A 12,608-nucleotide genomic window follows, 5' to 3' on the forward strand; every position below is an offset into this window, starting at 1 on the left:
CATCAATACAAAATGGTCAAGAAACAACCCCCCAGGAAACCCTCCCAACCCAAGAAAAATCCTCCACCAACCGCATCATCATCATCATCATCACCACCAGCCCCTCCTCCCCCTCCCATCGACCCCAAACTCCTCGTCCACCAGCAGCGCATCCTCACCCTCTTCTCCGACGCCTTCCACCCCGTCCTCTCATCAGACGACTTTGCAGCCCGGCTGCAGTCCATCAAGCAGGCTCTCTTCAACAGAGACTTTGACGCCGCGTTTGGGTCGGAGGAGAATCTCCAGGCGTATGCCGCGCGATGGAGTCCCACGAGGACGCTCTGCTACTCGTCCATCTTTCAGAGCATCGCTCAGTACATGAGCGCGGCATCTGACAATCATCTCTCCGCCGATCAATCGGAACCATCCAGTTCAGCACCCAGAAGCACAACACCAACAACGAAAATGCTATGCATTGGAGGCTGCGCCGCCGAACAAGTCGCCTTCGCATCCCACATCCACCAACAGTCCTCCTCCGGCACCCTCTCCCTCCTCGACGCAGGCCCCTGGAAGTCCGTCACCCAGCTCCTCCAAAACAGCATCACCTCACCTCCCGTGCTGTCGAAATACGCCTCCGCGGCTGCCAAGGCAGCGAATCTGCCTCTTCTCGAACGGGGTCAGCTCGAAACCACATTCACGCAAGCCGACGTCCTTTCGCTGGAGAGGAGTGCCCTCCAGGAGATCGTCGGCAGCAGCAGCACCGGCGAGCCGCTCACCGTGACGATGCTGTTCACGCTGAACGAGCTCTACACGAATGGGGGCATCGGCAAGACAACGAATTTCTTGAAACTACTGGGCCAAGTCCTGCCTCGTGAGAGTCTTCTCCTTGTCGTGGATAGCCCGGGCAGCTACTCTGAGGCCGCCGTGGGGAAGGAGAAGAAGCGTTATCCGATGCAGTGGCTGCTGGACCACACTCTTCTCGATCCCAGGGCTGCTGCGGCACAGAGTCGGGGCGATTACGAGTGGGAAAAGCTCGAGTCCCACGACTCCATCTGGTTCCGTCTGCCGGAGGGTCTGAGTTATCCGATTCAGCTGGAGAATATGCGGTACCAGATGCATCTGTATCGAAAGAAGAGCACATCCTCAACTGGTAGCACGATGGAGTAGCTTCCGGAAGAAACAATAGTCGATAAAGTTACTCTGTACGCAATAATCAAGTCAAAAGGGGGGGGGATCTCTACTTTAAGGATATCTACTCTATGCCCACACCAGCTTCTTCAGCGAATGCCCCAGCTGCTCGAGCAGCCCTGTGTTGCGTTTCGCCGCGTCCAGAGAGATAATGTCCCCTCTCTCCACCAGCTCTTTCCGCTCTTCCCCTTCCTTCACCAGCTGCCGCTCAGACGCGAGGCGCTCAATCTCCGAGCAAATCGTATCAATTTTCTGCAGCTCCGTCTGCCCCGGCCCGGCCGCACTCACCGACATGGAGGAATCGGCGTACGGCGCCTTGAAGGCGAGCTTTCGGATGGCGGGCTCCTTGGAGGCATTTCCTCCGAAAAGGCCCGCGAAGCCACCTTGGGCCGATTGAGGCTCGCCAGACTCAGTGAGCTTCGGCGCCTCCTTGGTCGATAGTGATCGGGTGTTCCTCCTCCGGATGTCGCTTTTGCCCGGCTGGTAGGACACCACAAAGCCCACGTTCCTCGACTCGTCCATGTGCGCCGGCGAGATTGTGGAGGTTATATAGGTGCCAACTTTGATGTTAGTGATGCTCGCCAGGGTCACCCTCTCAAAGGACGACACCTTGTCCAGGTCCCAGTCAAAGCGGCAGAGGTACAGCGCAGCATCGGTCAAGAGAAGAACAGCCTCTTCCATTGGCCACGACTTGAGCACATTTGCGGCGTTGGGAGTAATCAAGACCCAGCCTCCGTGGAACTCTTCGCTGACATCTGCCACAACTCGCTTCTGGCACAGCTCTACGGCACGCTCCCGCATCTTTTCAACGGAAACGGCCGGGTCTTTGGTCATCATGTCCATCTCAAACTCTTCAAACACCTTGGCCGTGACGTTGCCGAGCAAGAAGTCGATGGCAGCTTGGCTGAAGTAGTCATTGACCATACTGCGGTGTAAAATGTCGTCAGCCATGGGGAATGAAAACTCTCATGATGAGATGGAAGAGAAGGGAAAGTTGAATGAAAAGCAAACCCTTACCCTGAATAGAGACGCGTTAGGGATATTCCCAAGTCGTTGAGTGCCCCCCTGTAATCTCTCTTTCTTGTCCTCGTATAATCACCTTTCATAGCGGCAGTAGAGGCGTACTGTTTCGAAACGGCATCGCCGTTGTCAGCCCAGAGAGTATTAAACCAGGCCGTCTCTTGGTCTATCTGAGCGCTCATGTCTATGCCATCTTCCTTCAGCTGCAACTCTAGCATATGCTTTGCAAAAGAGCTCTGGCAGACGTTGGTTCGGTCCAAGCAGTCCATGCAGTTTGTCCGAAGGACGCCCTGCTGCTTGCGGACCAGCTGGCCGTTGCTCTTGACTGTGCTGCCAAGCCTCTCCAATTGGTCTTTCAAAATCAACAGCAAGTGGCTCACGTTCTCAAACTTCATCCCACGACAAGCGTGGTGAAAGTCAAACCACTCAAAGGGAATCTTGGCCGTGTCGTCCAGCCCTTCGTTGATACGCGCGACAGTGTTCTGATACTGCGTTCCGATGGGTGCTTCCACTCCACGCTTTTCCACCAGATTGACAATCTGTAGGGTGCCGTAGGATGCTGCCAGCCTTTCAAAGTGCCGCTTGGCGGCGTTGTAATTGGCCTCTTCGGAATGCTGCAAGACTGGTACGGGCTTGAGTGCGTATGCAGTCTGGGTGAAGAAAAGCGGTATGCTGCCCCGGATCTGGGTAAATGAGTAGATTGGAGAGGAAGCCTCCCATGTAGGGGATGACAAGACCTGCTCTGTCTCGACAAAGTTCGCCGTATAGCCGTCCTCGTCGATGCCGCGCCGCAGATATCGCAGACCAGCTCTCTTAGTTGACCGTCGCGATATGAGTGTAATCAGGTAGCTCTTCTCGGTGGGACGCAGCTCTAGAGAATGCCTCGCCGTGCCAGATGGTGGTGAGGATGGCACGGACGATGACGGCGATAGGTTGGCAAGCTCCATGGATTCCATTCCAGGATCATCCGCCTGTGGAGGTTGAGAATCCACCACAAACGTTCTTTGGCCAACAAAGCCTTGCATCAGAGGCAAGGCCAGAGCATCCTGCCCGGCATCTGTGAAGGGCTGAAGAATATGCCGGTTCCAAAAGAATGTCTTCTTGACCTGGGTATACAGGGGATTGCTGGGCTTGGCAATCGAAGCATCGTCAGTCGGGCTGCGAGTGATGTCCAGGTCATATGAAAAGTAAAAGCTATGTGATGAGCCAAACAAAACTTGGATGGTTCGAAGCAGCTTTGGGAGAAGCGCGGATGCCGGAATCACGGGGTTCTCGTCGGCCTCTTGTAAGCTGGGGAGGCCAGCCGCCGGGCTCCGGGCTGCTGGTTGCGCAAGGGGCGGCGTAGAGGTCGGCGAGTTGCTCATTCCCATGGTCCTTCTCTGGTCAGCCGTCCAGCCGCTGCGACTAAACCAGCGCTGCGCGAATCTCCCATAGCTGCCTCGTCTCCTGATCACGTCCTCGACAACGCTGCTCTTGGGGTCCGCCGGCACGCCTCCCTTGTCGACTACCTCATCGTCCACCTCCTCGTCAGGGGTCCCAAGGGGCATCTCGCCGTCCTCGTCGCTACTGCTCTCGTCATCGTGATCCACGCTGCTGGACGGTCCAGTCCGCAAAAGCTGTGACGTCTTGCGCACCGATTCCTCTGCATCGCTCTGCGACGAGCACGGCGTCACGGCCACCTGCGTGACGACGTAGATGGGCAGTCCGAACACCTGGGCCACCTGCTCTCGTCGCGTAATCGTCACCAGATACGTCAACCGCGACACGGTAATCAATCCTGAGAGGGGCTGTTTAACAACACCATCGCATTGCAGCACGTCGACGCCGGCTCAGACTCACCAATGACGCCCAGCGCCTCGAACCACGAGTCGGGCTTTGTGGAGTCCGGCGCCTGGTCCCGAGCGGCCGACACCGACGCATCGCCATACTTGATCCTCGCGGGCGTGAACGGCTTCTGTCCCTTGGACGCCAACGGCTGGATGACGAGGCCGTCGACGGCGGCAAAGACGAGGATCTTGCGCGCGAGGCCGGGCATCGTGCGGGGTTCGCTGGTGTCTCTGTCTGTCTCACTGCGGGAAATTCTGCTCAGTGCTTTACAAGTCAGAGCCGCAGCTCGTGCCTAAAGCGAATCGGCGGAAGAAGCCATTCGGAGCGGTGATGTTGAATCGAGGCGAAAATCAGGGTTGAGGTTGATGGGAAGCTCAACGTCATCAATCGCATGTAGGCACAGCTCCCGGACCGCCACGCAGAAGGTACCTCGCCGAAATCCACCGGCGCTGCTACGAGTTTAGTGCTGCGTAGCCGTCATAGAAACGTGGATAACCCGCCCACCCAGGACAATGGGGGGGCTCAAGAGAGCTCCATCAGGCTTGACGGATTGCAGCCACTGACTTGTTGGAGAATTACTAGGCAATCGAGGCGTTTTGACAGCGGCCAGTGGCACCAGCACCTCCGCTGGAGCTGCCACGCGAATCAACAGCGAAGCCTACCCAGTTTTGTATCACCGGCCTGTAAGCCATCCTGCAGTGCTATCAGGAGGCCAATGCCGAACAATCCACATGGAGATAGATAGCTCAAGGTATCACGATGAACCAAGGGTTAAGGAGAAAGTGAAGTCCTTCCATCTGATTGCGATTCATGGTACCGTAGACTTGTCTACCTACCTACCTCGAAGGCATATCAGAGCGAGATAGACTACCTTTCGGTTTACATACAATCACCGTCGATCATAGCTGCTCCGGGAGAGTTCTCGAATGTCAATTACGCACAGATTAGCATTTTTATCATGGGCTGGTAAGCTGTACCACTCGGCAATACCTAAGGTAGTCATCAATGCACGTTGGAAGCACGGGGCACAAGCCAGGCAAGCTGCATCCTGCGCGAGATCAAAAGGCGTCATCTCTGTGCTTCGTGCTATGTGCATTGATAGCCAAGGTGTCGTGGTTGGTCAGGCCAGATTCTCCCAGAGAGCGTCTGCATTGGTTCCATGTCGCTGTCGAGCACTCGAGTCACTTCCAGTCCGCGGTCCAGAAGACCCCGTGGGGTAGCTCAAGCCAGCAGAGCAGAGCAGGCAAGGAGCGAGAAGCCATTTGCGTGAGTGGACGGGCAGGCAGCAATGCATCCAGACTCCCCCAAAGCACGGAGTCGGCATCTGCGGCCTTTGGTGGCCAACAGGACGAGCGTGATTGATGCCACCTGTGGAGCATCCGTCGTCTCGTATGCAGTTTGCGCGTCGTCCGGTGCAATGAGGTATGTGGGCGACTTGCTGTAAGCAGGGCCGGTGAGGGGTTGCGCCGCTGGCTGGCTGGACGGCATGATGGGACAGGACAGGAACTCGCCTACGCTATGCCCTCTTCACACGCACGCATGCATCCGTGCCTGGGCTGTGAGTGTGGTCAACAGCGCGAGATGGCGGCGTGATCGGAGAGGCATCGTGATCGAGGGCGTTGAAGCAGTAGTAGCTAAGCATGGCGAGTGTCGAGCCCTGGAGTGCCCAGACAGGGACTAAGCCAAAAGGCTGAGGTACACACCTAGTGCTAAAGAAGGAGAGGGAGGACATGGGCAGAGAGGCTGGCTGGCTGCATCCCATTTGCTGCGATCGCCCATTTGACAGATTGGATCTGTCAGTTTGTTCTGTCGTTTGGTGGTCGGAACGTTTGACTGCGCGTCCGTCGTTGGGCAACCCAAGCAGGGCTGCGTAGCTGCAAGTGCACCATGCTAGCGTTTGTATGACTTCAGCACTGCCTGCTCTATCGGCCAGTACGCCACCGGTACACACGCCCATGACGCCGAAAGGGGAGCTCCAGGGCAAGTCACTGTCCACCCAGTCTGTGCGCGCAGCTACACGGCCGGGAGGGGGGGCAGCTCCGGCTGGATTGGGCTAAGCGGCCACCACCTCACCTCACCACTTCACAGGCCAGACACCAAACCAGCACTTTTTCTCGGGCCTGGCGTCAAATCTGCCGCTTTCTGTCCTGGAAACCGCCATCACGAACCTCCCATCACTCGCCGTCCTGGGCCTTGCATCATCATCGAGGCGCCCGAGCACCGCTGCCCGCCTTCTTCTCGTCCTTCCCTCGTCCCCTGTTGGCCCCTGTGCTGCTCCCCCCGCGGCCCTGTCGAGCCTGTGTGTTTGCTCGCCATCTGCTTCTCTGCCGTTCTCTTTGTGTCTAGCACCGCAGGACGGGTTGGGCTCCTCATTTCCACCTCCCGGCCCCTCTGCTGCTCAATCCCACGCCGACTCGCCGTCCAGTCTCGCACGCCAACCCGCCGCTGCATGGTCTTTCTGATCTATCCCTCGCCCCCTCTCTCCGTCGCCGACGACCCCCGTTCGTCCGCCGTCTCATCGTCTCAGCTCAAGCCGCCAACCAGCAAAGCCCGCCATGGCCGCTGCCCCCCGACGTAGGAAGCTCATCGGCCAACGCCGCCGAGTCGAGGACGAGGGCGACGATGAGGGCCGTCCGGAGACGCTGGAGTTGGACGACGACTCCCTGACGGAGGGCTCCGTCATCTCCGACGACCACGACGGTGCTGACGACAGCGACACCAGCAACATCGACGAGGTCTCGCCCACCTCCCCCAACGCCCGGAAGTCTGCCAACGGCACCGCGGCGGGGGCCGGCCGCAGGAGCTCCAGGGCCGGCCCTCAGGGAGAAGCAAGCAAGTCGGTCTCGGACACGGAGCTTCTGCTTCGCGGCATGTCTGTTGCGGACCCTCCGGACGCTGCAAAAGAGGTGCAGGTCGACGAGGTGACGGCGTCGCCACCCAAGTCTCCCTCTGCCCCCGTCATTGTCAGCTCCTCGAGTGCCTCGCGGCCTCCGCCTGCGCAGCCTGCCAATCGACGCCGCCAGGAGCACGAAGATTACAAGCGCCGGAGGGACGAGGATCCGGCCTTTGTGCCCAACCGGGGTTCCTTCTTCATGCATGACCATCGGCATCCGGGGCCGGCCGCGAATGGGTTCAGGCCGTTTGGGAGAGGTCGGGGCAGAGGTGGCGGCCGCGGCGGCGTGGGGGGGCCGTATGCCCCAATCAAGTAAGTGGTGACAATCCCCTTGTCGTCGTCGTTGCTGCTTATTGTTGTCTCTTCTCACTTTTGCAGACCTCTGTTTGTTTGGTGACCTTTTCGCTAACCTCCCATCAACTAGCCAACTGCACCAGCCCGCCGATCCTACTACGAACTCGCCATGGACGCACGACATGCACGAGACTGTCGCAGACGTGATTCCGCGCCGCGCTCGACAAGCTGCTCATGAGGAGGGGCCGCCTAACGGCAATGGCTTCATCCCTACGTGTGAGCCCAGCGCTACTCCCATCAACAGGACCTTATCGACCGAGAAACATATTGGCAACACTCAGGTCCGCGTCGCTCTGCCGGTGATCGGGCTTTCCAGGATCTTTCCCGGATTCCCCGTCAAGCAGTACACAAAGCTCCCTGACCACCGCCCACCCTTGCGTAGGGACAAGCCTGTGCGGATCTCACTGCCGAACCACCCTCCGAGATACATATTCCCTGCCTCGGACCGGTCATTCACCTTTATTCCACGTGCGCTACGCCCCAACCAGCAACGGCTTAGAGGTAAGCCCCGGTCTGCATGGGGCTCCATGGGCGGATTTTCACGGAGGACCAGCATATTCGGTGGCAGCTACTACGGCGGCAGCATCTACTCCCCCAGCGCCGCCGTCAGCAGGCGGTCGTCCATCGTCATGCATGACAGAGACGCCGTCTTTTCGCCCACAGGGTCCATCATCTCCCGTCCCGCACCTCAGGCCGATGCCAGGCCCGTTGTCCGTCTCCCTCCGGCTCCGCAAACGTTCAATATGCCGCCGCCTGTCGGAGTCGAGGTGCCACCGGGCCACCTCGAACCCGTGCCGATGGCTGGCCCGGAGGCGTCCATTGTCGACATGCCCCAGCCGCAGACGCATCCCCTTCCGCAGAAGCCAAGCTTCCAGGAGAACTTACCTGCGTCGATCCCCATGCACCAGCCTCGCCCCCAGAAAAACATTTCCGTTGCAGACATCGAGTCGCCAACCATGACGCAGAATGCTCCCGCCTTCCAGCAAGCCTTCCACCAGCAGGTCCCCGTGCAGATGACGAACGGATACCAGGACCCGCATGCTCGTCGGCCGTCCTACTCGGCCCACGTCTCAACGGGGACGCCCTTGTCCCAGATTCCCGAACGAGCTATACACGCCGCGCCGTTCCAGCCGACCACGTATGGACAGCCGGCCTACTACGGCGGCCAGATGTACCCTCCTCACCCTCAGCCGGGATACTACTATCCGCACGGCTACTCGGGTCCTGGCATGCCCGCCTCTGCTGTCACCGCCCCTCCATTTGTCCCCGGGGGACAACCGGGCATGCCTGGAAGCTTTACACCTCAGAATCCGGTCGAGCAGCCTGGTGTCGCTGTGACTGGGCCGCCACCCCCTCCCAACACTAACCTGGTGGCCCAGGAAGTCAACGGCATGGTTTACTATTACGACGCTTCTCAGCTTCCGTCCGTGAACCCTTATCAGCCATACCCCGCTTCGCAACCATATCAGCCTAGTGTGATGGGAATGGGAGGCATGGTGACACCCAGCCCCGACGGCTTCTACTATCCTCAACCCGCACCGGGCATGGTCTTCTACCCTCAATAGTATTGAGAGCTGTGCGGGTGGCATTCTCACCGGCTTCTCAAACGCCTATCGATCCTAATAACCCTATCGCAAATTTTCCGAGCTCTCTCATTCTCCTGCAACTTTTTCTATCGACTCATTCTCCCTTTGGTGTCATGGGTTGGGTTTCTACGTATCATTGTTATCCCTGTTCGCGGTTGGGTGGTTGGGTGCTCAAAATCATGGGTTTCTTCTTCTTGTTCTTCTACTTCTCATTCTCTTTTCGTTCGATGTTTCATACTTCAATCAGATCCTGGATCGGCCAGCTGGGAACTCCAGGAGCATTGTAGCGCTGACGTGCGTGTCTTTCTGAGTGCGCGCGTGTTGTCTTGCGGCATGATATCTTCTTGAAAACAAAAAACAATCATTAGGAGTTGGAGGCTGAAGGTGCTCTTTGTGGCTTTTGTCGTGTTTATCATCAGTTGAAGTCGTTACTTGGGCCATTGTCCTCTTTACTTAGTAGGGACAGTCGACGGCCAGAAGTGATATGGGAAACGAGAGCATTCTTGCAAAGTGTTTGTTGCATTCATCTGTTACCTCCCAATCATCTTCATCTCTTTTTCTCTCCTTTGGCCTGTGTTCAAGGGGGAGGGGAAAAAACGCACAAGTAGCTATCCTGTAGCGGCTTCTTACCATTGCCCTCTATTGCCAGCCTGGATTTGGTTCTGTTCGCCTTTTCTGTTTTGCTATTCGTTTCTGTGCTGTTTCATGGCAGCGGCGTTTGGCGATGTATTTTTATATGTTTGAGAGCATTTTTATGTAGTAACTTTTCAGAAAATTCTGTGGGGAATGGGAGTTGTGCTCTGTGGAAGTTCTTTCGAGATTCAGGGCTTTGCTTCTCTGTCTTGTTGCCTGTAAAGATGCGAATGCTGCTGTGAGGCGTTTTCAAGACATTATAACAAAAGTATTGCTATCTTCAAGTGTCTGAGCTGTGATTGATGGCAACCTGACGTGAATCGAGATCCATTCGGTGGGTTAGCATCCTTCTCATTCTTAGAAGGTACTTGATAAGACTTGTATCGCTGAGACGTCGGCTTGTGGTAGGTAAGGTAGGTAGTAGCTTTGATCCTGGAGGCTTCCTGGGCTGTTATTAGACATTCTATTAGGTTGTTTTCTGCTGGACCCGAGATGAATATCGGTTGAACATGATTAGGCATATGCCGGTTGAAAACATCAATGCCATAGGCAAGCTTTATGATTGACATTGAACTTGTACAAAACTATCAACAGAGTATATAATATGCAAACTCCCTCCTCCTCCACTCCGAATTCTCCTCTTTGTCGTTTCCCCTCATCGCGTCACACCCATTTTATTCGATACCCAATCATCGCACAAAGAATCACAGGATGAAAATTGGAGGAACCTTTTTCGCAAGGACGTTGATGAAACTTGGCAACAAGTTGCTGGAGCGCCTTCGGAAGCTTTTTGCCCGGAGTGCCTCCGCGAGGGCTCCCGCCTGGCTACTAAGTGGCGTTGGGGAGGAAGAAATCGTCTAGGTAGGATTGATGTCATTGTCAGAACGGCGAGCGGGCTGGGAAATTGGGAAGAGAAAGCTGGCGGGGGAATGGTTGGTTGATTGATTCAAGTATCGATGATGCTGAATATTTGCGGAGTTGTGTTGCTTGTAAGAGGGGTGGTTTAATGGAATAGGGTAGGGGAAATTTTGGCTGGGAAAGTGACGGGTGTTAGTGAGCATAAAGGGCAGACTGGGATGGATAATCTGCTCCATGTCTAATAGGGGTTGGTTTAAAACCAAAGAGTGTCTGTAAAGGAAATTCGGTGTGTGACACCTGGATTCACAGAAGCCTCCAGTAAGAAATATATATTGGTCATCAAAGGAGTGATGTAACTTGAAGCTGGCAATGTCATGGGCAAATTGGTGATTGCGATATACGAGTATGCCAGGACGAACACCGGAGTGGCCAATGCTGTCAGACATGGTTTAATCATTACTGCTTCATCTCGATTCACCAAAGGTAAGGCGTTGGGAAAGCACAAATGCTGAATTCCGCACTTACCTCCCACTCCACGAAATGGCAGACAACGGTATGTCTCCCCAGTCGTGTCACCATTTTCACCTGTTGAGTGATATGGTCGATCTCTTCTACGACCTACCTACTGGGGTTTTCAGCCCCCCTGCTACAGAGAATCAGCAGCCTTCATCTGCCGTCCGAGTAACACAAGGCAAAGACAGGGAGTCGTGATGGAAGATGAATCACTTTTTCTGACTGGTGGCACAAAGTGTATGCGGGCTTCCAAGTAATCAGGTCGAAAAGTGGCTGCTGATACTGGTTATTACTACCTAGCTGGTACTAATGAGCATTCGGCCGCAGGGGAGGTCAAGTCTGCGAAGTTTGATGTGATATTAATGCTCATATGAATCAATGGGCTTATTGACCTGCAAGGGAGGAACGCATTTGGCCCACGATACGACTGTAAGAGCCAAAGCTCTGAGGCAGATAGCAGTACGAGTACTAATTCCAAGACAGTTGTAGCACTCGCAGCTTGTTCACATGGAGCTACTAGTAGTAGTAGCAGCGGCAAATCTCACTTCCTGGATCGATTAAACGCTAATGTGAGACATTGAGACAGAAATCGAACCTTGGAGTCTTCCATAGGTACGTATTGTAAGTAGCAGTATGATGGAAGTACAGAGGACTGAACGCCAACACCAACAGCTTCAAGGCAAGGAAATCAATGTTCCACCTGCTGTAGTAGTAGTAGCAGATGTGGTCAAACCCTACTGCGTACTGTCTAGGACACATGGGCGGGTTCCGAGGGTGCCGCGACCAAGGAGCCTGTTTGCACATCAGTTGGTCGATCAGCTCGTTGTCTTGAAGAATGAATTAAGAATCGAACGCTGCTCGTCCGTGTGTGCGATTCACGACGTGGTCTGTCCTTCCCCAATGACCGCTAATCAGTCAGTCCATGTACAAGTATGAAAGAGGCCTGCTTGGGATGCTGCTCCGAGATGCTGGTCGTGGTGCCACGATGCGTTGCCGCATTCGGCGCATCACGCGGACCCAGCGGAGCCATACAAGCCGCGATGCTTCACATACCAAGTAGTACTACTAGTATTGTGCTCTGTACGAAGTACTTGTGTAGAATGTGATGGTAATATTTGTACAGATTAGCATTGAAGGGACGGGTTGCCCATTGCACCATGAGCCGCGAGTACTGGGTACGTGATGAGAAAGCTCACCGAATGAGGTGACATCGGGCCTCGGGCCAGTGTTTGCCTCGCTTCAAGGTGCAGCCTGCAAAAAGAGCTCGGAGTTGTCGTAGTCGGGGGTCTGCCTGCACGATTGCACAATCCCGCGCTCCTCAGTGGCGGCAAATCGCGAGCCTCGAGTCGAGAATCGAGTCCTGAAACCGCAGTAAACACGACCACTGGACGGGAGACGAGCTGCGTCCTCGTACTCAGCTTGTCGCCTGAGAGGGGGCGCCCGCGAGGCAAGGGAGGCCTTTGAGCCATCGAGTCCCAAGTGTACAAGTAATCGTGAGGACAGTGTGAGCGTCTGTAGTGTGAGTGGTGAGTGTGGACGGGCTTGACTGGCGACTGGATGGGAGGGAGGGAGAGGCGCTGGCGTGGCTCGTCTGCAGCCTGGACGCTCTTGCGTCCCGTCTGGGTGCTTCGCCTCATCCGATTGCTTGCATTGCGAGACGAGTGGCAAGCCAACGTCCAGGCATCCGAGCCAGCTTGCCAGCTAACAGGCAGCTTTCTTAGAAGTAGTATGTCCACGTTCGCCTCGAGACCTTGGCT

General features: G+C 55.8%; 3 protein-coding genes across 3 annotated transcripts; 2 read left to right on the forward strand and 1 right to left on the reverse strand.

The window, feature by feature from the left end:
• Nucleotides 1-12: 12 nt before the first annotated feature.
• Nucleotides 13-1,146, forward strand: BBK36DRAFT_1124313 (hypothetical protein; the record flags this gene model as incomplete). The annotated part of the gene is made up of 1 exon (XM_024891152.1): nt 13-1,146. One exon carries the CDS (start codon nt 13-15, stop codon nt 1,144-1,146), a length of 1,134 nt encoding a protein of 377 aa, XP_024747502.1.
• Nucleotides 1,147-1,236: 90 nt separating this feature from the next.
• BBK36DRAFT_1170755 (hypothetical protein) lies at nt 1,237-4,222 on the reverse strand (the record flags this gene model as incomplete). The annotated part of the gene is made up of 3 exons (XM_024895488.1): nt 1,237-2,092; nt 2,185-3,964; nt 4,027-4,222. 3 exons carry the CDS (start codon nt 4,220-4,222, stop codon nt 1,237-1,239), a joined length of 2,832 nt encoding a protein of 943 aa, XP_024747503.1.
• A 1,879-nt stretch (nt 4,223-6,101) lies between these two features.
• BBK36DRAFT_1136007 (hypothetical protein) lies at nt 6,102-9,042 on the forward strand. Its single transcript, XM_024892834.1, has 2 exons — nt 6,102-7,219; nt 7,332-9,042. The coding sequence occupies exons 1-2, from the start codon at nt 6,570-6,572 to the stop codon at nt 8,824-8,826; spliced, it is 2,145 nt and encodes a 714-aa protein (XP_024747504.1). The 5' UTR covers nt 6,102-6,569; the 3' UTR covers nt 8,827-9,042.
• The last annotated feature ends 3,566 nt before the right edge of the window (nt 9,043-12,608 follow it).

This window comes from Trichoderma citrinoviride, assembly GCF_003025115.1.
Source record: "Trichoderma citrinoviride strain TUCIM 6016 unplaced genomic scaffold BBK36scaffold_11, whole genome shotgun sequence".
Lineage (NCBI taxonomy): Eukaryota > Fungi > Ascomycota > Sordariomycetes > Hypocreales > Hypocreaceae > Trichoderma > Trichoderma citrinoviride.